The 27,571-nt window shown below is 40.1% G+C and overlaps 1 protein-coding gene and 1 non-coding gene across 2 annotated transcripts in view; both read left to right on the top strand.

Annotated features, from left to right (window-relative positions):
* The window catches only part of ARHGEF28 (Rho guanine nucleotide exchange factor 28), a 307,797-nt gene that overhangs the window by 52,860 nt on the left and 227,366 nt on the right, over window positions 1–27,571 (top strand). The window contains 1 exon segment of the mRNA XM_060009321.1: window positions 130–173. Within this exon segment, the coding sequence (XP_059865304.1) occupies window positions 130–173 (44 nt within the window).
* On the top strand, window positions 8,190–8,262 carry TRNAR-UCU (transfer RNA arginine (anticodon UCU)). Its single transcript has one exon. It is a non-coding gene; the product is annotated as a tRNA-Arg (tRNA).

Here is a 27,571-nt window from a genome sequence, read left to right as displayed (position 1 = left end):
CTCTGCGGTTGTCCTATCTAGTGGATTATTCCTCCCTCTACGATGTTAACTAAAGGGCAGGGTGCAGCTCTGCTGGTTGGTTACACGGGGCTCCTACAATAACTTTCACTTCTATTATTTTCATTGCAGATGCGGAAGCCATGGAGCTGAACTGCAGTGAAGTACCTCTTTATGTAAGTGCCTAAACATTGCGCTGCAGGTCTAAGTGGCCCTTTCTTGAACTTGAAACCCCTTGTGACTGAAGTGGGAAGAAATGTTCTGTTGGCTATTGAGTTGGGGCTTTTAAAAAAACAACACACAACATTACTGTCTAGTTCAAGCCTTTGCATGGAGCCTTTTAAAACTGGTTGGCTCCTGGTTCCAAAGTCTGGGTTTTAGTTATATTTTCCTGAGTAACTTTTAACTGTATAACTTCTGGAAGGCAGCTCTGCTCACCGCTATAACCACCAGTGCTTAACTGTATAACTTTTGGACTCAGAAATACTGAGTTCATCTATGTGAATGATTTTTGAACACTTTATTTTATGATATCCTGATAATAGCCAAGAATGTTTTCTGTGTGTATCTCTTTCGGGGAGAAGGTTCAGTGACAGTTGTGTCAGGTAAAATCCTGAAGTAGGAATTCAAAGGGAAAAGTGCTGGGACATAGAGTAGGTGGGGGATTGGGTGACAGAGCTGCCCCATGAGATTCCTAGTCAGATATGCCTGCTGGGCTGAGAGAGGATTCCAGTCTTGAGAACAGTTCCTGGGTATAACAGAAGTGAGCCGATTGTCTCCCCACATAGAAAATGGCAGATGATTTTCTCTTCCTTCCTTATTTTAGGCAAAACCTCTTTCCTTGGAACCTATGTTTGGTGGCAGGTGGGCATGGATGTGTGTATGGGAATTGGGGTTTCAAGTGGCCTTTGAATCATCAACTCAAGAAATACACCAAGAGTACTAGATCTAGAATAAGGATATGACCTCAATTCAGATGTATCACGAATAGAACAAAATATCAAGGACTTGGAACAAATTTAGTCAGAATCTTAAATCTATTAAAATATATTCATTCATTTCCCCTTAACATACTTCACTACCCAGGTGGCCCTCCCTCTCTGCCTTCTCCCTTCCACCTCTTCCCTTGCTGTCACCTCCCTCCGCCTTAACACATACCCCACTCTGTTCTCTGGAGAAAGACAAAATGATAAAATAAATGGATTTGAGAATAATTAAGAAGTTGCCTTCTGGGTTACTCAGGGGTCTGGAGTATTCTCTCTGGGTTGTGATTTGCAGGTTATAAAATGTATTGTAGATAGTTAGACTTGGCCCAGCCATAATTAACGATTAAAAAAAAAAAAGACTGGTCTAAGGCTAAATTTAGAGTACTCCCAAGTCTTTTTTTTTTGGTACCTTTCTCCTCCTTAGCTTTATTCATTCCACTCTGCTCTCCTACGTCAAACCAAACAGATCTACAAGTCTAATGAGGATACAAAACCTGGTAGTTTTTCTTTTTTTTTTTAATTAAAGTATAGTTGATTTATAATGTTGGGTTGGTTTCTGGTGTACAGCAAAGTGATTCAGTTATACATATGTATACATATATTTTTTTCTTTTCCATAGTCTTTTCTACTATGGTTTATTACAGGATATTGAATATAGTTCCCTGAGCTATACAGTAGGACCTTGTTGTTTATCTATTTTATATATAGTAGTTTGTATCTGCTAATCCCAAACTCCTAATTTATCCCTCCCCCACCCCCTTTCCCCTTTCATAACCATAAGTTTGTTTTCTGTCAGTAGGTTCCTGTTTCGTAAATAAGTTCATTTGTGTCATTCCATATATAAGTGATATCATGTGGTATTTGTCTTTCTGTTTCTGACTTACTTCACTTGGTATGATAATCTCTAGGTCCATTCATGTTGCTTCAAATGGTATTATTTCATTCTTTTTTATGGCTGAGTAGTATTCCATTGTGTGTGTGTGTATATATATATATATATATATATATATATATATATATATATATATATGACATCTTCTTTATCCATTCATCTGTCAGTGGACATTTAGGTTGCTTCCATGTCTTGGCTATTGTAAATAGTGCTTGGCTATTGTAAATACATGCACCGCAATGTTATATTGCGGTGCATGTATCTTTTCAAATTATAATTTTCTCCAGATGTATGCCCAGGAGTGGGATTCCTGGATCATATGGCAACTCTATTTTTATTTTTTTAAGGAACCTCCATACTGTTTTCCCTAGTGACTGCACCAGTTTACATCCTCACCAACAGTGTAGGAGGGTTCCCTTTTCTCCACACCCTCTTCAGCGTTTTTTGTTTATAGACTTTTTGATGATGGCCATTCTGACCAGTGTGAGGTGATACCTCATTGTAGTTTTGATTTGCGTGTCTCTAATCATTAGTGATGTTGAGCATCTTTTCATGTGCCTGCTGGCCATCTGTATGTCATCTTTGGAGAAATATCTATTTACGTCTTCTGCCCATTTTTTGATTGGGTTGTGTGTTTTTTTGTTATTGAGTTGTATGAGCTGTTGGGATATTTTGGAAATTAAGGCCTTGTCAGTCACATCATTTGCAAATATTTTCTCCCAGTCCATAGGTTGTCTTTTCATTTTATTTATGGTTTTCTTTGCTGTGCAAAAGCTTATAAGTTTGATTAGATCTCATTTGTTTATTTTTGGTTTTATTTCTGTTGCCTTGAGACTGACCTAAGAAAACACTGGTATGATTTATGTCAGAGAATGTTTTGCTTATATTGTCTTCTAGGAGTTTTACGGTGTCATGTCTTATATTTAAGTCCTTAAGCCATTTTTTTTTTTTTTTTTTGCGGTACACGGGCCTCTCACTGTTGTGGCCTCTCCCACTGAGGAGCACAGGCTCCGGACGCGCAGGCTCAGTGGCCATGGCTCACGGACCCAGCCGCTCTGCGGCATGTGGGATCTTCCCGGACCGGGGCACAAACCCGTGTCCCCTGCATCGGCAGGCGGACTTTCAACCACTGCACTACCAGGGAAGCCCCCACACTGTTTTGATTACTGTAGCTTCGTAGTATTGTCTGAAGTCTGGGAGGGTTATGCCTCCAGCTTTCAAAACCTTGTAGTTGATCAACATCCTGGTACAGCTATTTTAACTCAGACCTACCAGATTATGACCAGACTAGGGAAGAGTTAATACACATTGCTTACCGAGAGAAGAGACTTAAATAGACCAAAGGAGAGCAAAATTTTTTTCTCTAATTATCAAATAATATATACTAATTAGAATAAAATGAAAAATACAGAAAGTGTTAAGAAAAATAAGTCGCTCATAATCTTATCCTCTGTAGATAATTTAAAACATTATTTCATCAATTTTAAGGTACAGTTTTCTCATTTTACATCTCTGAAATTGAGATGCTCTTACTTCACTGTGTATCCTGGCAGATGTCATGATGGAGCTGTCATTACCTATGCATGTGTGACCTTGGTCACAATGGTTCATGTTGTTGTCATTTCAGATTACTTGTGTGCCTTGCTGGAACTATATGAATTAATTGCTTTCAAAATGATTTCACCATGATTTGGCATTAAAAAGGCAAAGTTACTGTATGTATAGAAAGACGTGGAAAGAGCAACATGACAAATGTGGTAAAGTCTCTATAAATAAATTTAGATGAGCTCTTTTAATAAGTATAAAATCTCACATTATGTCATACTTTGCAGTTTTGTCTCTTAGTGGAATATAAGATACATATCATAACTGGTATCTCAGATGAAATACATTATATATTTAACATAATTGACTCATTATATATACATATATGCATGTAATCTGCTTTTTTTGCTTGATTTTTTTTTTTTTTTTTTTTTTTTTGTGGTACGTGGGCCTCTCACTGTTGTGGCCTCTCCCATTGCGGAGCATAGGCTCCGGACGCGCAGGCCCAGCGGCCATGGCTCACAGGCCCAGACACTCCGCGGCATGTGGGATCTTCCCGGACCGGGGCACGAACTCGTGTCCCCTGCATCGGCAGGCGGACTCTCAACCACTGCACCACCAGGGAAAGCCCCGTCACTTGATGTTTCATGTCAATATTTTTATGAATTGACCTAAGCCAACGTGACCATTTGATCTCATGTAGGAAGAGGTCAGTGGGGAAGTATTATAATGAAAACAAGTCTTAAATTTCATCAAATAAGTAACACATAAACAAAGCAGACACAAACTAGACTCTGACTTGTTTCTGTATCTGTGGCAGACCCCCTCTGTGACCTTCTGTCTTCACAGGTTTCATAAATATTCACTTCTAGTTTCTCCTAGTTAACTGCAATCTGGTTTATAAACTCTTAACATTTTATTCATATTTATTGTATTTCATATATACTTATCTAAAATATATATGCAAAAATCAAAACCATCTTTAATCCTGTTATTCGTAATGATCACTGTTGACATTTTTGGTGTATTTTCTTCCAGAGTTTTATCTATATCTGTGTAGAATTTTATTGAAGGTTCTCTTGGCATTTATTTACATGATGTGTTTTCTCATTTGACTGATACATTGGATCTCTTAATTTTGATGCTTTCATGTACTTTTAGCAATTCTATCTAGCTGTCATGACTAGTTCTTTTGGAAAAACAAGATAACTCTGGTAAGTGTGATTAAGAGAGAACCCAAACAAAACTAGAAATTATGAAGATTCCATAACATATTGAGATGATATCTTAATTATAAAATAATACTAAGCGTAATTGTATGCTTATGCACTGGCAAAATCTTTTGAGGCAGGTTTTTAAAAAAAATTAATTTATTTTTGGCTGCATTGAGTCTTTGGTGCTGCACACTGGCTTTCTCTAGTTGCGGTGAGTGGGGGCTACTCTTTGTTGTGGTGTGAGGGCTTCTCATTGTGGTGGCTTCCTTTGTTGTGGAGCACGGACTCTAGGCACGTGGGCTTCAGTAGTTGTGGCCTGCAGACTCAGTAGTTGTGGCTCACGGGCTCTAGAGTGCAGGCTCAGTAGTTGTGGCGCACGGGCTTAGTTGCTCCGCGGCATGTGGAATCTTCCTGGACCAGGGCTCGAACCCATGTCCCATGCACTGGCAGGCGGATTCTTAACCATTGTGCAACCAGGAAAGTCCCAAGACAGGCTTTAAAAATATAAATTACAAGGTTTATCTCAAGAAGAATTAAATCACATAGTGGGGCAATAATCATGGAGAAAAAAATTGATAGTAATTATCCCCCACCTTCTACCTATCCTTCACAAAGGATATTTCATTCAAGTGGATCCTGTAAGTGATATTTTTGTTCCTTTGATTATAACCTGTTTTGATTAATCTCTTATAACATTTTTTAGTTAAAATGTTTTTCTGTCTTTACTTTTGGGTCACTATAGAGAATCCTTCCTACAGATGATAGATTCTTTATACCTTTAGAAAAATCTATGGATGTGTTCATTGACAGATGAATGGATAAAGAAGATGTGGCATATGTATACAATGGAATATTACTCAGTCATAAAAAGAAACGAAATTGAGTTATTTGTAGTGAGGTGGATGGACCTAGAGTCTGTCATACAGAGTGAAGTAAGTCAGAAAGAGAAAAACAAATACTGTATGCTAACACATATATATGGAATCTAAAAAAAAAAAAAGGTTCTGAAGAACCTAGGGGCAGGACAGGAATAAAGACACAGATGTAGAGAATGGACTTGAGGACACGGGGAGGGGGAAGGGTAAGCTGGGATGAAGTGAGAGAGTGGCATGGATATATGTACACTACCAAATGTAAAATAGATAGCTAGTGGGAAGCAGCTGCATAGCACAGGGATATCAGCTCCGTGCTTTGTGTCCACCTAGAGGAGTGAGATAGGGAGGGTGGGAGCGCAAGAGGGAGGAGATACGGGGATATATGTATATGTATAGCTGATTCACTTTGTTATAAAACAGAAACTAACACACCATTGTAAAGCAATTATACTCCAATAAAGATGTTAAAAAAAATCTATCGATGTAAGTCTTTGTTTCTCCCCCTCATACCTTTTGTTTGGATCCATGAAAACTTCCAACTTCTTTTTTAAGGTTTTATCCTTTTGTCTTTCAGTATTGTTTGCCTCTTCTAGAATAGCTGATATTCTAGGATTAGACTGTTCTAGCCATTTTTTTTTTTTTTTTAGTCTGAATTCCGGTAGCATGTTTTCTTTTCTACGTAAGTTTTCTGTACTGTTGTTTATTTCCTGCTTGCCAGAACAGTTTTAGAGCTTTACTTTGTTTTTAGTTTTTGTGTAGTATTTTCAAATCTTGGCATGTTTCTTCTTATGCCCCCATAGTTTTACTGTGAGCACAAAGCAGGAACTTAATTTTTTTTCCCTCTATCTCCCAGGAATCTGTTTCAGAGGGAGGGAGGCAGTCTCTGATTCTGTGTGCTTTAAATTTTTTTGACTGTTTTGGGGCAAACTTTTTTCTCCTTTTTTTGGGGGGGGGTGGGCAAACATTTCTGTTTGCTTATCTTTAGGAAGGAGGCAATCTTAGCATTGGGAATGCAGGAATATTCCCGAACTCAGCCACAGACGTATGCTAATTTTTAAAATGAGCCATGGAGGTCCACTGAGTTGCTATTGCAGGAAAAGAGAAACACTGTACTATAATAAGATTAGAGAAGAAGCAGGAGTTGGCAAGACTGGTAGCGAAGAGTTTATAATACTGATTTGCAAACCTTAGGGATATAAGCATTACAAGTCCAGTTTTCAGCCTCTGAGCAGCTTCCTGCATCTGTACTTTAAGGGGCACTAAAGGAAGCAGCTCTGGAAGGCCAGGCTCTTTGTTCCCAGCAGAAAAGGTAGCAGAGGCATGCCATCGTTTGAAGTCTAGGCTTAATTTTTAGATAGAATGGTAACATGGTTTTAGGAGGAGATGTTTTAAGCTAGCAAAGAGTTGTAGTGAAGCAGCTAATGAGAAATGTGAAAGCCTGGAAAAATGTAAATTAGAATTATTATAACTGATCTAAGATACTTGTATTCTAGCTTAACACTCTTTAATGGACACCACTTGGGAACTTAAATCCTATATTTGAAGTCATAAAGTTATTTTTTTATTTTAGGTTTTTTTTAGTCCTATTTTATTTTCTAGTCTGTATATAAAGAGAGGAAATGATGCAAGTACAGCTTGAAAAGAGATTTTGCTTACTGAGTAGCTGATTGAATTTTGAAAGAGAAAGTGATTGTAAGCCAAATTGTATGTTTTTGCTGAATTTTTTAAAAAATTGAAGTATAGTTGATTTACAATATTGTGTTAGTTTCAGGTGTGCAGCATAGTGATTCAGTGTTTTTGTTGTTGTTCCTTTTACAGATTATATTCCATTGGAGGTTATTTTTGATTACTTTTTAAATTGAGTTTTCTCTAAGTTTTTGTGGATTAAGGAAGGTTATAAAACACATGTTGTGCTTATGTACTTCATCCAAGAACTTCCTTTTCCACATTAATTATATTTTAATTTTTATATAAAGTGTACTTAGCATTCATCTTTCCAAAAATATCAGTTCAGTGCTGTGAACAAAACAGAAGAGCTTTTCCTTGTGAAATTGTTGTTTCCAAAGATTCTTTTTTCCTCAGTAAAATTGCTTTATTTTAAATGATTATTTAAATCACACTTGCTCATTATAAAAAAAAAAATAAGAAATTACCAAGGTGAAAGATCACTTTAAATTCCACCTTTGGGAGAATTTTCATTAGCGTTTTGATGACAGTCCTTTCAGGAATTTGTTTTTGCACATCTATACACACATCCACACCCCTCCGCCCCCACCACGATCCATAAAAGGAATCATAGAGAAAAGCTGTTTATGTTATCTTGCATAGATCCTCATTATTCTCTCCCCTCACCTTATATCTCTACTCCTGTCCCACAGGTAACTCTTGCTGAAACCTATTGCAGTCACTCTCAAGCAGCATTAGCATCCTTGGGAAACATGTTGGAAATAGAAATTCTCAGACCTTACCCTAGACCTACTGAATCAGACACTCTGGGCATGGGGCCCAGATATCTGTGTTTTAACAAAACCTTCAGGTGATTCTGATGTGTGCTAATGTTTGAGAATCATTGACTTAGTGTATATATTTCTACATTTTTCTGTGCTCATACAACCCTACACATACATATATATAGATACAGGCTTTAATAAAACCATTTAAACAACCTGGATCAGAGAATTCCCTGGTGGTCCAGTGGTTAGGACTCTGCACTTCTAATGCAGGGGCCATGGGTTCAATCCCTGGTCAGGGAACTAAGATCCTGCAAGCTGCGTGGTGCAGCCAGAAAAAATATATATATGGATCATATTATATAAACTTCTGTATCTTTTCCAACTCAGCATTACTTTGTGGAAATTCCTGCAAGTTGTCAGGTGTAGCTCTAATTCATTCTTTTTAATAAATGGGTGTGGATCAAGACACTTCTCTGTGGATGGGTGTTCACTAGACATCCTTGTCCATATGTCCTTATTTATCAATACTTTCATCTTTATGGGATAGATTCCCAGGAGTGGAATTGCTGGATGCAGAATGTACATACTTCCAGTTTGAATGATTTCTTTGCAAATGAGGTATAAGAGTTCACATTTTATTCAGCAACTTTCAGATATATTTAATATCTGGTTCTTTAGCCCTAACAACTGTGATAATTATGAATTGGGAGTTATAAACTCACTTTTACTGTGCAAAGGTAGCATGTTAAATTTTGTGTTAAATTTTATAAAAGTTCAAAAAATTCCCTTGTTTTAATCTTTTTTTTTTTTGCGATGGTGCTTCATTTCTGCTGTTTCTTGGATTCTGGCTAATATCAGCATCTAACCCATGGAGACTTCTACAACATCTGCAAAGGGTGTGTCTGTGGAACTTTGCGTGTGGGCTCTTGCTCTCTTCCACCCTTTAGATGTGTTAATCGTAGCAGTTGACTGAGAAGAGTAATCATTTCTTTCTCCTGAGGCTGCAGATTGTATAACGGTTTGGACGATGGAGTTTTAGCTTCAGTAGCTTGTTGCCAGCTGGATCTAAATGGCTTCCCTTTTCCCTTAGCATTTTGTGTTTGTTATTCTTTTATTCTGAGTCACAGTATCCTGCTGAGTTTGGTCCCAAGTATATTGGTTGCTGTTGGGCTTATTGTACGTAATTGAAGGGGTAATCTGATGTTTGCTGATCACTTCACAAAGTTGAGCTAAACCTCCTGCATTCAATCATTTCTATTTCTGGGGCTTGGTACACTCTCCTAGGCCCCAGCCTTCTGGAGGGGGGACCCTAGGACAGGACCCAGGGAGGCAGTTTCCTATTGAGGCTGCAAGTGACTTGGTTGCTTTGTTCTGCACTCACCTGGCGGACGCCTCCTTCCCGCAGATTCCTTCTGGCTTCTGGTTCCTGTTGAAGGAAATCCTGTCCTCCAGATGCTGCCCCTTCTCTGCTTGTGGCTCTGTGTCCCCTCATGGGCCGCCTGTGATCAGCCTGTCTTAACCATCAACTTGGAATCTTAGTATGTGAAGGCACCTTAGAGACCTTCGCCTGGCCACCCGCACTTTGCAGATGAGGAAATTCAGGCTCCGAGCAGGAGAGTCTCTTATCTGACTAGTTAACTCAGCTGGTTTGACACTCAGGATTTGTAAATGATGTATTGGAAGCCATGACATTTTTTTTGCTCAGAAAGTTTGTTAATGGCAGATCCACGATAAGCGTGGGGTTTTCCCACCTTCACCGGCTAATCAAAATGCCCTTCTCCATTGCATTGCTTCTGCCACTTCATTTCCCCATTGGCCAGGTACCCATTTCGTCCTTTGCCACCCTGCAGTCTTCCTTTGAGATTTACAACGTAAAGAATGGTGCTACTTCTTGGACTTTCAATTAAAATATCTCCCTTTTCTTACACTCTTTTGTCCTGCTGGAGGATGCTGCTTGTAACTAACTCTAGGCAACCCTGACCCTCTAAAGCTCATTTGCTCACAAAAAGCTGGGCCTGGTAACTGATGGTCATTGTACCATCAAGCTCTCAAGCTCAACTTAATATAAATTTCACTAGTTCGGGTGTCAGGGCACAGGCGAGGGTATCTTTTAGCACATGTCAATACGGCTAATTCTGGCTTTGAGAATGGAATCAGGAGGGGCTTTTGCCTGAGATGAACTTCTGGATCACACGTTTACTTTGTGCAAATTTGTTTTCAGGAAATTACACTAACGTTACCTGTGTTTTGACTTAAACATGGCAGCATGAGCATCTCAACTAATTTCTACCTGTTGGGTGGCATCCTCCATCATTGTCTGAACTGGGCTGGCTGAAGTCAGCTCTCCTTGGTGGTTCTTACTTTCTACCAACTTAGCTTGACCTTTTCCTGGCTGGTCTTTCTCTGCCTGGTCCTGCTTTTACCTTTTTGCTTTTTCTCCTGTTTTCCTTAAGGAGGGGGCAAACCAATTCCAAAGCAGCATGTTATTCTAGCCACAGAGCAGGAGAACCGTGGTAGCTACCCTGCCTGGCCAGCAGCCACGAGATGTCAGTTCTTGTGAAATCTTGAGCTCCTTAGCTGCTACAAGAGATTGCTTGATGGTTCTGGCAGGCAGGGAGGGGAAAAACCACTTCTTAGACTCTAGCAAAACCTTTGACTTAGAGACGTTACATAAATCCTCCCTTAGCTTCGTCCTTGTCCAGATTCTTAAAGAGACACTACTGTTTCCTCTCAGCACAATGGCACGTTACGATGCCCTCTTCTGCTGTCACCGTGAGATGACAGACTTCTGTGAAAAGGCCTGAAGGTAAAATGTACAACTGCAGGAAACTGCAGGAAGAATTAGCCCCAGCACTCAGCATATCTGAAGGAATGTCTTTGCTGGTGTGGGCTGGGGGCTGTGGGTACCTAAGTACCAAGTGTTCTTAAAGTCTGATTGTCTCACTTCCCATATTTCAGTGGCAGCCCTCACAATTTTGGGTAATGTGCCGTCTTGTATTTTTTAACATAGAACTTGCAGGAATTAACATTTTTGTTCTACTTGATTTTTTTAAAAGATGTATTACCATCTTAAGCAAGAATTTTAGGCATGATGGGTGTGGGTCAAATTTTTCTTTGGGAGAAGCCTCAGTAGAAGAAATAAGGTGTGAAGCAGTAAAAATGTTTTATTTTCACATTCTGGAAAGGCAGCTCTTCTAGAAGGTGTGATATGTAGAGATTCTACATTATCAACAATTCCTTCCCCTCACCCCTGAGGGCGTGTGCTGTTTGGTTTGAATACTGTTGTCTCAAACTCCTGCCTCTTTTTCCTCTCCATAACTTGATGTAGTTTGGCTTTAACCTTGTTTGTTTTTCTGAAACTAGACTCACTTATGAAGGGCACTAATCTGGCTCTTGCTTAATCTAAGGTTTTTTCTTAAGTCCCCATGTAGTGCAGTGCACTCGTCGAGTCACTAAGGATGTAGTGGAGAGGGAAACAGAAAAGATCCTAGGACCTCACTCTGCCGGAGTCCACTTCAGAGTTGGAGAGACAGACAAGGAGTAGGTAAATAAAGACATAAGAGTTTCAGCTAGTAGTGTGCGTTAGGACACTACAGCAGTATGATATGGTAGAGAATGGTGTGTGTGAGAGAGATTTCATAGTTTAGGAACCAGAATGCCCTGAGAGCCTTCTAGTAGAAGGATCAGAAAGCACAAAGTCCCCGAGGTAGGAATGAACCTCGTGTATCTGAGGGACAGCAAAAGGCCAGTGTGGCCGGTGCCTCCTGAGTGAAGGAGAGGAGACAGGTCAGAGAGGTGGGTGAGGTCATTCACGGAGAGCTTTGTGGCCAAGGTGATGAAATGAGAAGTCGGTGTGGGAGTCTCGGTGGGGATGTTGCCTGATCTCATTTATACTTGAAAAATGTATTCTCAGTGTCCTCAAACTCCGCTGGTCCTCTTTCAAGTTGTGCTCTTTCTTTGTCTATTGCACTTTCTTCTCATCTGCTTACGTGGGCGTTCCCCGGGCCCACTCCTTTCTCCTCTCTTTCTAGGCAGCTTATCTCTCCTTGTTTTTTCAACCACAGCTCCTCCACGAAGCCTCCCACACGCGGGCCCTCCTCCTGACCTCTGCGCCTGCTGCATCTTCTGTTTCCAGCTGGCCCGTTTGCTCTTTCCACTCAATTATCCAGCCTTGGCTTCAAATCCAGACTGTTATATTTAAAAAAACTTTTTCAAGTTCTCCTCTAAACCAACCCCCTTTCTAACTTCCTGATTTCTGTTACCATACCCCCATTCTCCCAGGCACCGTGGCTTTAAATCGGAGTTTTCCTTATTCCTCTGTAACTGTCTTCTGCACTTGATCAGTCATCAAGACGTGTTGATGGTCCCGACTGTCTCTTTTCTCTCCTCTGCTGTGATTCTAATTCATCTTTGGATTGCTGCCTTTAGCCTCTTCAGAGATGCCTGTTTCACAACTTTGAACACTTTCCTCTCCCCCTCAGATATGGGTTATCATCTTGCGTTTGTCTCTTGCTTTGTAGCCATATCCTCTTTCTGTTCTAATGAGACAAGTCCCCTCTCGATCTTGGTGGACTTTCTTCATTCTCTTATTTGCAGAACTTTGCCCAAGCTGCTCCAGTTCCATAACCAGGAATAGCCTCAGGTAGGGATGGGATACAGTGTTGTATGGAGGTTACAACACTAGAAAGCTGTACATTAGGTATCTTTTTGGCAATATTCTAAGGCTTGGTTTCACTTTATGGGTTAAGCTACTGTTTTGGAAGCTGTTGCTTTTGTTTTCTTTTCTCATCTTTTTGTTTTTGAATTTTATTTTATTTATTTTTTATACAGCAGGTTCTTATTAGTTATCTATTTTATACATATTAGTGTATACATGTCAATCCCAATCTCCCAATTCATCCCACCACCTCCACCCCCCCACCCCCCGACTGCTTTCCCCCCTTGGTGTCCATATGTTTGTTCTCTACATCTGTGTCTCTATTTCTGCCCTGCAAACAGGTTCATCTGTACCATTTTTCTAGGTTCCACATATACGTGTTAATATACGATATTTGTTTTTCTCTTTCTGACTTATTTTGCTCTGTGGGACAGTCTCTAGATCCATCCATGTCTCTACAAATGACCCAATTTCGTTCCTTTTTATGGCCGAGTAATATTCCATTGTATATATGTACCACATCTTCTATATCCATTTGTCTGTTGATGGGCATTTAGTTGCTTCCATGACCTGGCTATTGTAAATAGTGCTGCAGTGAACATTGGGGTGCATGTGTCTTTTTGAATTATGGTTTCTCCGGGTATATGCGCAGTAGTGGGATTGCTGGGTCATATGGTAATTCTATTTTTAGTTTTTTTAAGGAAACTCCATACTGTTCTCCATAGTGGCTGTATCAATTTACATTCCCACCAACAGTGCAGGAGGGTTCCCTTTTCTCCACACCCTCTCCAGCATTTGTTGTTTGTAGATTTTCTGATGACGCCCATTCTAACTGGTGTGAGGTGATACCTATTTGTAGTTTTGACTTGCATTTCTCTAATAATTAGTGATGTTGAGCAGCTTTTCTATGCTTCTTGGCCATCTGTATGTCTTCTTTGGAGAAATGTCTATTTAGGTCTTCTGCCCATTTTTGGATTGGGTTGTTTGTTTTTTTAATATTGAGCTACATGAGCTGTTTATATATTTTGGAGATTAATCCTCTGTCCGTTGATTCGTTTGCAAATATTTTCTCCCATTCTGAGGGTTGTCTTTTCATCTTGTTTGCAGTTTCCTTTGCTTTGCAAAAGCTTTTAAGTTTCACTAGGTCCCATTTGTTTATTTTTATTTCCGTTACTCTAGAGGGTGGATCAAAAAAGATCTTGCTGTGCTTTATGTCAAAGAGTGTTCTTCCTATGTTTTCCTCTGACAGTTTTATGGTATCCGGTCTTACATTTAGGTCTGTAATCCATTTTGAGTTTATTTTTGTGTATCGTGTTAGGGAGTGTTCTAATTTCATTCTTTTACGTGTAGCTCTCCAGTTTTCCCAGCACCAGTTATTGAAGAGACTGTCTTTTCTCCATTGTATATCCTTGCCTCCTTTGTCACAGATTAGTTGACCGTAGGTGCATGGGTTTATCTCTGGGCTTTCTATCTCGTTCCATTGATCTGTATTTCTGTTTTCGTGCCAGTATCATATTGTCTTGATTACTGTAGCTTTGTAATATAGTCTGATGTCAGGGAGTCTGATTCCTCCAGCTCTGTTTTTTTCCCTCAAGACTGCATTGGCTACTCGGGGTCTTTTGTGTCTCCATACAAATTTTAAGATTTTTTTGTTCTAGTTCTGTAAAAAATGCCACTGGTAGTTTGATAGGGATTGCACTGAATTTGTAGATTGCTTTGGGTAGTATAGTCATTTTCATAATATTGATTCTTCCAGTCCAAGAACATGGTATATCTCTTCATCTGTTTGTGTCATCTTTGATTTCTTTCATCAGTGTCTTATAATTTTCTGAATGCAGGTCTTTTACCTCCTTAGGTAGGTTTATTCCTAGGTATTTTATTCTTTTTGTTGCAATGGTGAATGGGATTGTTTCCTTAATTTCTCTTTCTGATCTTTCGTTGTTAGTATATAAGAATGCAAGAGATTTCTGTGCATTAATTTTGTATCCTGCAACTTTACCAAATTCATTGATTAGCTCTAGTAGTTTTCTGGTGACATCTTTAGGATTCTGTATGTATAGTATCATGTCATCTGCACACAGTGACAGTTGTACTTCTTTTCCAATTTGTATTCCTTTTATTTCTTTTTCTTCTTTGATTGCCATGGCTAGGACTTCCAAAACTATGTTGAATAATAGTGGTAAGAGTGGACAACCTTGTCTTCTTCCAGATCTTAGAGGAAATGCTTTCAGCTTTTCACCATTGAGAATGATGTTTGCTGCGGTTTTGTCGTATATGGCCTTTGTTATGTTGAGGTAGGTTCCCTCTATGCCCACTTTTTGGAGAGTTTTTATCATAAATGGGTGTTGAATTTTGTTAAAAGCTTTTTCTGCATCATTGAGATGATCATATGGTTTTTATTCTTCAATTTGTTAATATGGCATATCACATTGATTGATTTGTGTATATTAAAGAATCCTTGCATCCCTGGGATAAATCCCACTTGATCATGGTGGATGATCCTTTTAATGTGTTGTTGGATTCTGTTTGCTAGTGTTTTGTTGAGGATTTTTGCATCTATATTCACGAGTGATATTGGTCTGTAATTTTCTTTTTTGTAGTATCTTTGTCTGGTTTTGGTATCAGGTGATGGTGGCTTCATAGAATGAGTTTGGGAGTGTTCCTTCCTCTGCAGTTTTTTGGAAGAGTTTGAGAAGGATGGGTGTTAGCTCTTCTCTAAATGTTTGATAGAATTCGCCTGTGAAGCCATCTGGTCCTGGACTTTTGTTTGTTGGAATATTTTTAATCACAGTTTCAATTTCATTACTTGTGATTGGTCTGTTCATATTTTCTGTTTCTTCCTGATTCAGTCTTGGAAGGTTATACCTTTCTAAGAATTTGTCCATTTCTTCCAGGTTGTCCATTTTATTGGCATAGAGTTGCTTGTAGTAGTCTCTTAGGATGCTTTGTATTTCTGTGGTGTCTGTTGTAACTTCTCCTTTTTCATTTCTAATTTTATTGATTTGAGTACTCTCCCTCTTTTTCTTGATGAGTCTGGCTAAAGGTTTATCAATTTTGTTTATCTTGTCAAAGAACCAGCTTTTAGTTTTATTGATCTTTGCTATTGTTTACTTTGTTTCTGTTTCATTTATTTATGCTCTGATCTTTATGATTTCTTTCCTTCTACTAACTTTGGGTTTTGTTTGTTCTTCTTTCTCTCATTCCTTTAGGTGTAAGGTTAGATTGTTTATTTGAGATGTTTCCTGTTTCTTGAGGTAAGCTTGTATTGCTATAAACTTCCCTCTTAGAACTGCTTTTGCTGCATCCCATAGATTTTGGATAGTGTTTTCGGTGTAATTTGTCTCTAGGTATTTTTTGATTTCCTCTTGGATTTCTTCAGTGATCTCTTGGTTATTTAGTAACATATTGTTTAGCCTCCATGTGTTTGTGTTTCTTACGTTGCTTTCCCTGTAATTCATTTCTAATCTCATAGCGTTGTGGTTGGAAAAGATGCTTGATATGATTTCAATTTTCTTAAATTTACCGAGGCTTGATTTGTGACCCAAGATGTGAACTCTCCTGGAGAATGTTCTGTGTGCACTTGAGAAGAAAGTGTAATCTGCTGTTTTTGGATGGAATGTCCTATAAATATCAATTAAATCTATCCGGTCTATTGTGTCATTTAAAGCTTGTGTTTCCTTATTAATTTTCTGTCTGGATGATCTGTCCGTCAGTGTAAGTGAGGTGTTAAAGTCCTCTAGTATTATTGTGTTACTGTTGATTTCCTCTTTTATAGCTGTTAGCAGTTGCCTTATGTATTGAGGTACTCCTATGTTGGATGCATATATATTTATAATTGTTATATCTTCTTCTTGCATTGATCCCTTGATCATTATGTAGTATCCTTCCTTGTCTCTTGTAACACTCTTTATTTTAAAGTCTATTTTATCTGATATGAGTATTGCTACTCCAGCTTTCTTTTGATTTCCATTTGCATGGAATATCTTTTTCCATCCCCTCACTTTCAGTCTGTGTGTGTCCCTAGGTCTGAAGGGGTTCTCTTGTAGACAGCATATATATGGGTCTTGTTTTTGTATCCATTCAGCCAGCCTGTGTCTTTTGGTTGGAGCATTTAATCCACTCACGTTTAAGGTAATTATCGATATGTATGTTCCTATTACCATTTTCTTAATTGTTATGGGTCTGTTGTTGTAGGTCCTTTTCTTCTCTTGTGTTTCCCACTTAGAGAAGTTCCATTTGCTTTTGTTGTAGAGCTGGTTTGGTGGTGCTGAATTCTCTTAGCTTTTGCTTGTCTTTAAAGCTTTTGATTTGTCCATCGAATCTCAATGAGATCCTTGCCGGGTAGAGTAATCTTGGTTGTAGGTTCTTCCCTTTCATCACCTTAAATATATCCTGCCACTCCCTTCTGGCCTGTAGAGTTTCTGCTGAGAAATCAGCTGTTAACCTTATGGGAGTTCCCTTGTATGTTATTTGTTGTTTTTCCTTTTTTGCTTTCAATAATTTGTCTTTAATTTTTGTCAATTTGATTACTATGTGTTCTGGCATGTTTCTCCTTGGGTTTATCCTGCCTGGGACTCTGTGCACTTCCTGGACTTGGGTGGCTATTTCCTTTCCCATGTTAGGGAAGTTTTCAACTATAGTCTCTTAAAGTATTTTCTCGGGTCCATTCTCTCTGTCTTCTCCTTCTGGGACCCCTGTAATGCGAATGTTGTTGCATTTAATGTTGTCCCAGAGGTCTCTTAGGCTGTCTTCATTTCTTTTCATTCCTTTTTTCTTTATGCTGTTCCGCAGCAGTGAATTCCTCCTTTCTGTCTTCCAGGTCACTTATCCATTCTTCTGCCTCAGTTGTTCTTCTATTGATTCCTTCTAGTGTATTTTTCATTTCAGTTATTGTATTGTTAATCTCTGTTTGTTTGTTCTTTAATTCTTCTAGGTCTTTGTTAAACACTTCTTGCATCTTCTCGATCTTTGCCTCCATTCTTTTTACGAGGTCCTGGATCATCTTCACTATCATTATTCTGAATTCTTTTTCTGGAAGGTTTCCTATCTCCACTTCATTTAGTTGTTTTTCTGGGGTTTTATCTTGTTCCTTCATCTGGTACAAAGTCCTCTGCCTTTTCATTTTGTCTGTCTTTCTGTGAATGTGGTTTTCCTTCCACAGCCTGCAGAATTGTAGTTCTTCTTGTTTCTACTTTCTGCCCTCTGGAAGCTGTTTCTTATCTCCTGGGTATGTTGGCAACAATCAGGGTGTATTGCTACCCCATGGTGCCTTGGGTATAGCCTGTGGCATGAATCGCTGGGCTTTCCAAAGGTGAGGTTAATTCGGAGAGAATTACAGCTCTCTGCTTAAAAAGATGAATTAGAAAATTTAAATTGCCATTAAATAATACTAGATTCACACTTAAGTAGGGCAAATCTTTTGGGGCAAAGTAGGCCCTTGGCTCCAATGAAATAGCTTAAAAACCAAACATTTCTAATAAACCTGTTGTGTGCTAAACACTATATTCTTTAATGAGTTCTTATTTAATTTTACAAAACCCTGTGGGATAGGAATTATCTCCATTTACAGATAAGAAAATTGAGGTTCAGGGAAGCAGGGTGGTGTTCCTTCATTAACATGTATTTATCTGGGCCAATATCTGGGTTTCTTACTGAACTGAGTGAGGTATAGCCACCCAGCTGAATTCTTTTGGAACTTGGATTTGAATCCCAGATTTTCTGACTCTCAGTCCAGGACATTCTCAGATATACCAAACTATCCCATGAACACAGACTGTTACCCTTTGTTTATATCGAAATACTGAGTGCTGTCTCTAGTGCACTGTGGACTTTCAGTAAATGTTTACTGATTGAATTTCTAGAGAATCACTGAGGGGGCAGACAAGCTTGTTCTCGGATCCTTTATAGGAGCATTCTAGACAATGGCTGTGGTCACTGGGTGAGTGGGTCCAGTTGACAAAATGGTTGATAATTAAAGATGGTGCTTGGTCACATCTGTGAGATTGTACAGGCTCCTTGTACCACGAGCTCCAGCCATACTTTCCTCTCAGTTCCTCATGAATGTCATACGTCTTCCTACCCCAGGACATTTGTACATATTATTCCCTCTTCCTGGCACACTCTTGCTCCCTCCCCCTTTGTATAATTCTTATTGTGCAGGTTTCAGCTCAGATGTCACACCCTCAAAGTCCTCTAGACACTCCACATTTTACATTTTGAGGGGGTTTTGTTTATTGTTCTGTTTAATGTATCTTCTCTTTGGCTTGTAAACACCAGGACAGCAGAGGTTTTAAATGTTCTGTCCAATGACTTTCCAATACCAGTTCAGTGCCATGTACAGTAAATATTTGTTGAATGAATACCTGGTTCTAATTTAGTTCCCTTCAATAAACAATGTTCTGTGTTCATCCTGGAGCGTGCTTTAGTTTTGTTTGCTTATAGAAATAAGCAAATGTATTGTTATGTACATTTTCCCACTAGGTCTGTGACCATCCCTATTTTGGGATGGGGAAAGTCTTGTTAGTTTTTTGTTCTCCAGGTGCACAGACAGTCAGAAGGAAGGTCAAGCAAGAGGAGGAGCTATCATCACGATGGTCAGGAAATTGGGAGGTTTGGGGGGAAGATGTTCCAGAGTTTGAATCGTAGCTAAATTTGGAAGGTACTATATGGACTGTATCAAAATTATGTTGTAAATTAAGGAAGTCTTTGTGAGGTAGACAATTCCCAGCTGAGAATTAGAATTTCACAGTAAGGTAGTTCTGATAAAGTAGGGAGTGAAAAGCTTGCCTTCTCTAACAGAAGATACCTGAAGAGTTCCCTAACTCAGGAAAGATGATCTATGAACCGTGTCACGTGAACTCCACCCCCACTCCAACCTTCTTTGTCATCTTTATTAGTATCACCCAATACTCAGAGTTATTATGCTCCATGTCTTTGGGGGGAAAAAAATCATGGCACTACTACCTTATTGTTGAGAGCGCCTTGTAGTGCCCTACAAAATGTTTTTACATGTGAGCTATTTCATTAGCACCACACGTGACTATTTAGCAGAGGAGGTGAACTCAGAGATGTTAAGTGACTTGCCCTGAGCACATTCCTGCATGCACTGATTCCCATGACAAATTTTATGGGCCAAGTACTATATGAGGTACAAGCAGGGACAGATCAAGGTTTTGTGGGGTCTGAAACTTCTGCAATTTTCCTCTTTCAGAGAAGGAATATGAAACTAAAAATATAAAATTAGATTGAAAGTGAGTATGATGAGAAATTACAAAATTTGTAAAAGCTGACAAATCCCATAAATTAAAAAAAATATTCCCAATATTCCTCTTAGTCCGATCCTGAAAATGCCCTCAAGCCACTCCAGTGTCACCCAGCAGGAAGGGCCGTGTGTCTGGGGGAAGACGAATGAAAAGAGAGGGCACACTTCACGGATGGTGGTTAAAGTGTCCCCCCTACCCCAACCTCCAGCATAAAATGTGGAATACTTTTACTACATTATTTTTTCCTATAAAATTTCACCCAACACACTTTGGGTAAACACCTGATCCCAAGCAGATTTCCCAGGAGTCCATGTTTTTGTTTTCCTCTGTCATGGTGACCACCCCAGGCTTGTACAGATCAAACTCTATCCCATTTTAAAAATTACCTACTATTATAGACTAGACAAAACCAACAGTGTGATGGTGCCTCGGGCCCTCCCAGGGCCTTGGAAGAGGCCTCATGAGCCAAGGGCCCGAAGCCTACGCTTCACCAGCTTTATGGTAAGTCTACCTCTGGGCGCACAGTGTACAAACATGGAGAAAACAGGCTGCCCTGCCCTCAGTTCACCATTGGAGAGGTCAGAGTAAACTCACAGAAAGCGCTTAGTGATCCTGTGATGAATGGTTAGATAAAGACAAGTTGAGGATGCTCCTGAAACCCCCTGAAGGCCTCAAGGAACGCTTCTCAGAGAAGCATCCTGGGTTGAGAAGGATAAGAGTCCGGGGACAGGCAGGAAAAGAGAGGGTGCTGACTGAGAGGGTGCATGCACTGGTAAGAGCCATCTGATTGGAGGGGAGGGGGGAGGTGAGCCTGGGAAGGGAGGTTCTGGGGATCACACCTCAAACGGGGGCAAAGCAGGCATTGAAACCGTGGTCTTCTGACTGTACCCTGCTTTACCGCATTATATGATGATCCATGTGTTTTCCATGTTCTCATACTTAATTTTGCACTCTTTTCTTCTAAATATAGAGGAGAACATCATTCAGTCTTTTCTGACAGATAGTGAAACTATTGAGGGCAGAATCAGCAGCCCAAGCCAGGGAGGGGACAGGAGGACATTTTCGGAATAACAGGGATAGTTATACTCCTGAACAAGTAGCACCTATGTGGGAACTCTTTGAGCAGTACATGGCTATCAAGGTTCCATGTTTCCCCAGGGGCTTGTCTGGTTTAAACCTTCCTCCTTTTGTGAAGATCAGTAATAGGGAAAGGGGATCCACTAGAGAGGGAAGTTTAGGGGGAAATCTCATGAAGCACTTTAGAAACAGTTGCTGGTATAGATCACGTTAAAGACTTTATCTTCTATGAATTTCCAAACACTTTTGTGCCAACTTGGAATTTGAAGTGACCAGGCTCTGGAGCAGCATGTAGACGAGGGCTGGTCTCCCTGGTAGATCTGGGATGTGGGAAGTGGTGAGCATGGGAGGGAATTTGAAAATCTAGGTCACTAAAACCAAATGCATTTAAGCATCTGATATAATCATTTATTGTTTAGAGTATGGCTGTAGTTATTAAAAGTGACTTTCTAGAAAGAAGAAACATAGCTTCTTGTATTCCCTTGAGAACAGAGACCGAAAAATCCACAGAAAAAACCGAAATGGTTACTGAAGTATCATTTTCAGCAGAGACTTTCAGCACATCAGTTAAGAAAGTTGCATCATTAAAGCATTGATCGATTTAAATGTACTTGGCCACCCATAAATTCGTAGGTCAAATAGAAATCCCACATCTTGCCATTTAAACTCATAATAAAATGTTGTGTAAATGGGGTAGTGCATATCTTTTGCGGTACGTGGGCCTCTCACTGTCGTGGCCCCTCCCGTTGTGGAGCACAGGCTCCGGACGCGCAGGCTCAGCGGCCACGGCTCACGGGCCCAGCCGCTCCACGGCATGTGGGATCTTCCCGGACCGGGGCATGAACCCGTGTACCCTGCATCGGCAGGTGGACTCTCGACCACTGCGCCACCAGGGAAGCCCCCATAGTGCATATCTTGGTAAGAAACTGAAAACACTTTGCATGCCTTGGAATGTAAAGGATTAGTAGTACAAACATGACTTGAATGACTATGTGTGTGAAGTCCAAGACTGGCTTTCATAATCAGTTGTCTGCTTTTATTTAGAATTGTGACTTTATGGTTCTTTATACCTTCACTGTATTCTTCTTTAATAAAGGTGTTTTGGAAAAGTTACACCTAAATACAATAATGTTTTAGCAGGTGAGTGCCCTATTGAATAAAATTCAATGGTAAATACTCTTGATAATCACACTAGATTGTATGTTTGAATTCAGATTTTTATAAACTAGATTTGTTTGAAGTGTGAGCACCCTATACATCTTTGTGTGTTCTGGAATTTTAAAAAGGTATTTATACATGAGTGGGAGAGGATTAAACATGAAAATAGATGATATTTGTCAAAACCACTGACTGAATTCGATAGTAAGCTTCCCCCTGTAGGCAAAGCAGGGAAGAATATCGGCTAAATTGTGGTGGGCATCAGTTAATATGTGACAGTTTGTTGGTGGAATTTCTGTGGGTAGCTGCCATTGTGCGTTCAGCAGAAACTGAGGTCACTGGGAGGGACAACTAGCCATTAAATTGCATGGGGCCCTTGATAAAGAATACAGAATTTGTGAAGCATTTTTTTTGATGGTGGAAAATAAAAGTATCTTCAGCTAACACAGATGAGTAGATAAACTTACGGTACATTAATATACCCGCCACCCTCCTCCCTCCACCGTTGCTAACCCCTGGCAACCACTAGTCTGTTTTCCATCTCTGTAGTTTTGTCATCTTGAGAATGTTATGCAAATGAAATCACACAGCATGTGATCTTTTGAGGTTGGCTCACTCAGCATAATATCCTTAAGGTGCATCCAACCTGTTGTATGAATATTTATTCTTTTTCGTTAATGAGTAGCATTCCATGGTATGGGCGTACCACAGTTTAACCATTCATCTATTGTAGGACATTTCGATTGCTTCATATTGGTTATTATAAATCAAGCTGCTATGAACAGTTGTGTGGATGTAATTTTCATTTCTCTGGGATGAATGTCCAGGAATGCAATCGCTGGGTTGTTTGGTTGGTGTATGTTTAGTTTTTAAAGGAACTGCTAAGCTATTTTCTGGAGTGGCTGTACCTTATGACATTCACGCCTACAGTGTATGAGAGATCCAACTTCTTTGCATACTTGTCCACATTTAGCATTGCCACTATTTTTTATTTTAGCTGTTCCAATAGGTGTTTAGTGATAGCTTTTTATAGTCCCTGGTACAGACTTTTTCCCTTTATTCTGGTAAAATATGCATAACTCATTTGAACACTGTATCCACTTTTAAGTGTACAGTTCAGTGGCATTAAGTACATTTATATCATACAACCATTACCACCATCCATCTCCAGAACTTTTTTATCTTCCCAAACTGAAACTCTCTACCCATGAAACAATAACTCCCTATTCCTCCATTCCCCAGCCCCTGGCAACCACCATTCTGCTTTCTGTCTCTGAATTTGACTACTGTAGGTACCTCACATGTGGAATCATGCCATGTTTGTCCTTTTGTTTCTGACTGACTTAGCATAATGTTTTCAAAGCCTGTCCATATTGCATGTGTCAGAATTGTGTTCTTTTTTAAGGCTGAGGAATATTCCATTGTATATATACACTACACTTTGTTTATCCATTCATTTGCTGGACATTTGGGTGGTTTTCACCTTTTGCTGTTGTGAATAATGCTGCTATAAGCTTTGATGTACTAGTTTCTAAGTCTCTGATTTCAGTTCTTTTGTGTATATATCTAGAAGTTGAATTGCTGGGTCACATGGTAATTCTATGTTTAATTTTTTGAGGAACCACCAAACTGTACCTCCACATTGGCTGTACCTCCTACATTCCTATCAGTAGTGAACTGCACGAGGAATCTAATTTCTCCATGTCCTTTGCCAACACGTTTCTGTTTTTGATACTAGCCATCCTCATGGATGTAAAGTGGTCTGGTATAGATTTTGATAAAGAGATTTGAAATGTTTATGCAGCTATCCCTGTAGTAGGGATTACTGATTAGGGTCCTTCAGAGCTTTCAAATTGCGACCAGTTTTCATTCTACCTCAGGGTGAGATTAAAGTTAATTTACACATCACTCTGAAATTATAGGTATTTTTCACGATCTTAATATATTTGGATACTGAGTTGAGATAATAAGAGTTTATGTGGTGAGTTCAGATAGCAAAGAATAATCTATCTAAATACTTTTGGGTAGGAAAAGTTGAGAGTTCAAATAGAATAGATTTATCTAAAAAGTTATGTGAATCCAATTAAAAAGCCAGAATTGAGAGTGGGAGTTTAGAGAGGAGATGGTCTCTATTTTAAAGTCATTTGTCATAGCAGGGAAAGCTCAACCACTTTATGCAACTACATGTTTTATGGTTAAATTGGCGACTTTAGGTCAAATTGCCTGAATGGTGTCTAAGAGAATAATTAATTTCTATAATGCCTGCAAAGCCAAATCCAGAGTTTTTTGGGGGGGTTTGGGGTTTTCTGATCCTTACTTCACTGATTCTTTGACTCCTAGAAGGTAAGCCCTTAGGAGGTACGAAAGAATAGAGACTCTGGTTCCTCTTGGGGGTTTCCTGTGGGAACAGGACTCCCTGAGGGATGGCACTTAGGATGGTTCTCAAGCCCCAGGGAGGATGGGGAGGGCAGGTGACTCAGAATGGTGATTAATTAAATAAATGTCTATTGTGCTCACCTGCTTACCTTCAAGGCACTGGTGGAGGTCAGGTTATGGACCTTGCCTCTTTTCCTTTCACACTTCAATAATTGGAAAGTCTTAAAATTATACTCATTCTTTGCCAAAAGTCTGTGTGTGTGTGTGTGTGTGTATTGTGAATATTACCTGTATATGTAAACTGCACATTGATTTTCCATGGTCATCTTGGCTTAAGAGAGAATTTAAAAAAATAAGTGACTTAACATGGGTGTCTGTGTGGGCAGGAGTACGGGGAGGTGCTATAGTCTGAATGTTCATGTCCCTTAAAATTCATATGTTGAAATCCTAATACCCAGTGTGGTGGCGTTAGTGCGTGGGGCTTTTGGGATGTCGAGCCCTCATAGATGGGATTAGTGTCCTTATAAAAAAAGACCTCAGGGCTTCCCTGGTGGCGCAGTGGTTGAGAGTCTGCCTGCCGATGCAGGGGACAAGGGTTCGTGCCCCGGTCCGGGAAGATCCCACATTGCCGCGGAACGGCTGGGCCCGTGAGCCACGGCCGCTGAGCCTGTGCGTCCGGAGCCTGTGCTGCGCAATGGGAGAGGCCACAACAGTGAGAGGCCCGTGTACCGCAAAAAAAAAAAAAAAAAAGACCTCACTGAGCTCTCTTGCCACTTCTGCCATGTGAGATTACAGTGAGAAGATGGACATCATTGGGGAAGTGGGCCCTCACCAGACACCGATTCTGCTGGTGACTTGATCTTAGACTCTCTAGCCTCCAGAACTATGAGGAATAAATGCCTGTTGTTTATGAGTCACCCAGTTTGTAGTGTTTTGTTATAGCAGCCTGAATGGACTAAGACAGGAAGGAATGGGAGAAGGCAGTTAGGACATTTCCTGCCTTGACTAAGGTCGATTTCTGGGAGATCTTTGCTTCTCCCCAGTAGACTGATGAGTGTTACTGTGTTGGCCACAGGGTTTTAAAAGCCCTGATTGGGGAGGGGTCCACTCACTGACCCAGGATAGGTCAGTGAACCTTCTGGAAATACCTAAAAACAAAACAAAACAAGAAAATAGAAAAGAAACAAAAAACCCCCACCATTTACCTGTTAGAAGGGAACTGCTTCAGTTTCTTTTTCTTTGGAGGTTGCCTTATGGGAAAATCCAGATAGCCTTTCCAAATGCAAACCCAGCCAGCCTGGAGTTAGTAAGCCAGCCTGTGAACCAACTGAGGATTATTACTATTTTTTAAAAGACTTTTAAATGAAAAAATGCAGATGAAAATAAGTTAGAAACTACAGGAGGAAACTTGAAGCATACTCATGGTATAACAAACTTCACATGCTAAGCGCCAGCGACCACACAGGGTTACTAGAGCTGTGGCACTTTTAAGGGCTTCTGGCAGTCGGGAAAACAAATTCTAGGTCATTTTGAAGCCATGCTTTATGGCAGGATGAAGATGGCTCTGAGTTCTGAGAGGAGGGAGGATTCTGTTGAAGGACATTCTACACGTTGACCTTAACTTCTTCCAGAGTTGGCTTTGGCTAATCAGCTCTCCTTCATGCTAACGGTGCAAGTGATTTTTACTTTTTCATTTTTGTCTCAACCCTCTGTTTTCCTTTAAGTAGGGTGTAGCCTTTTATCTTGGCCGCGTGATCACCTTTATTTGCCAGATATTTTTAGGCCTGGTTTAGGCAGGAGGCATTTTGATTTCCTTTTCCCTTTGAGTTTTTCTTTGTTCTTTTCCGACTTGCTCAGTAAGTGTGCCGTTAGAGTTTGATACTCCAAAGTGAAGACCGCTCTGTGTCCCCAGGAAGGCCCCGTTTCACCTCATCACAAAGCTGTTAAATCGCTCAGGTTGGGATTTGTGACTGGCCAGAAGGTTCGGGGACTACTGCAGAAGAACTGCCAGATGGGTCCGCACCCTCCAGCTGAGTGTCAGGACATCCGGTCCACTGGGATATCATCTCGTGCATCATGGTGTCCTGGGGTTCCTGCACTGCCATTGGCTAATATTTGATAGAGGCAGGGAGAGAAGATGGGAGGTTCATGTACACAGAACACAATTCGGGTAGGTTAGGTGGAGCACTTTTATGAATATGTTGAAGGATTTAATGTTTTGGGGACTGAAGTACTTAAACATTTCAGAACCAAGATGCTTCTGCTTGTGGCCTGTGACCTCTTTTCTTAGGTGGCATTTAAACCTATGAGTTACTTTGTCTTCATAAAACAGTTAAAACAAGCGGAAGATGTCTTATCTATTGAAAGCCATTGACATGTGAGGACAGAAGCAACCAAGGCAGCCTCCTTATTAAAAAAACTTTAAAGATACACCCTTCCCTGCCCCCTCCTACATTGGGTTCACCCCTCCCCACTCTGTTCTAGCTCAGTTAACAACCTGCTTTACTAAGCCAATGCTCCCACCTTCTCTGTTGACCAGTACCAGCTTCACACTTGCTACCCAATACCTCTGTCCTTCCAGATCTGGGTTAACTATGTGACCTTTGAGGTGAGCGTTAAGCAGCATATGGCACTTGCAGAGTAAGCACTCGGTCAGTGTGTATTGGCTGGACTCATCATAAACACTGCGATCAGCATAATCCTCCCCAGTTTTTCTATGGATGAATACCACCTAGTGGCCACTGTCCCAGCTAGGTTAGCCCCTCTCTCCAAATCTTGAGTGTGCACGCCTCTGGAAGAAGAGTTGGCTGTTTGACTTTAGGTATTGATTTTAGGGGATGGGAAAGGAAGAGGGGGCAGAGAAGCCCACCGGAGGAGACCTAATCTTAAAGTGCCTGCTGTGCGCCAAGGAAAATATAGTCTCTGGCCGAAGTTTCCAGGAATTGTGATTTCCGGGACTGTTTCAGAAGTTTTTAAATTTTTTTTTAATTTTTTACATCTTTATTGGAGTATAATTGCCTTACAATGGTGTGTTAGTTTCTGCTTTATAACAGAGTGAATCGGCTATACATATACATGT

Source organism: Delphinus delphis, chromosome 3 (genome assembly GCF_949987515.2).
Source record: "Delphinus delphis chromosome 3, mDelDel1.2, whole genome shotgun sequence".
In the NCBI taxonomy this organism is placed as follows: domain Eukaryota; kingdom Metazoa; phylum Chordata; class Mammalia; order Artiodactyla; family Delphinidae; genus Delphinus; species Delphinus delphis.
The sequence above is the reverse complement of the archived record's forward strand: the minus strand, read 5'-3'. Positions and strand labels throughout refer to the sequence as shown.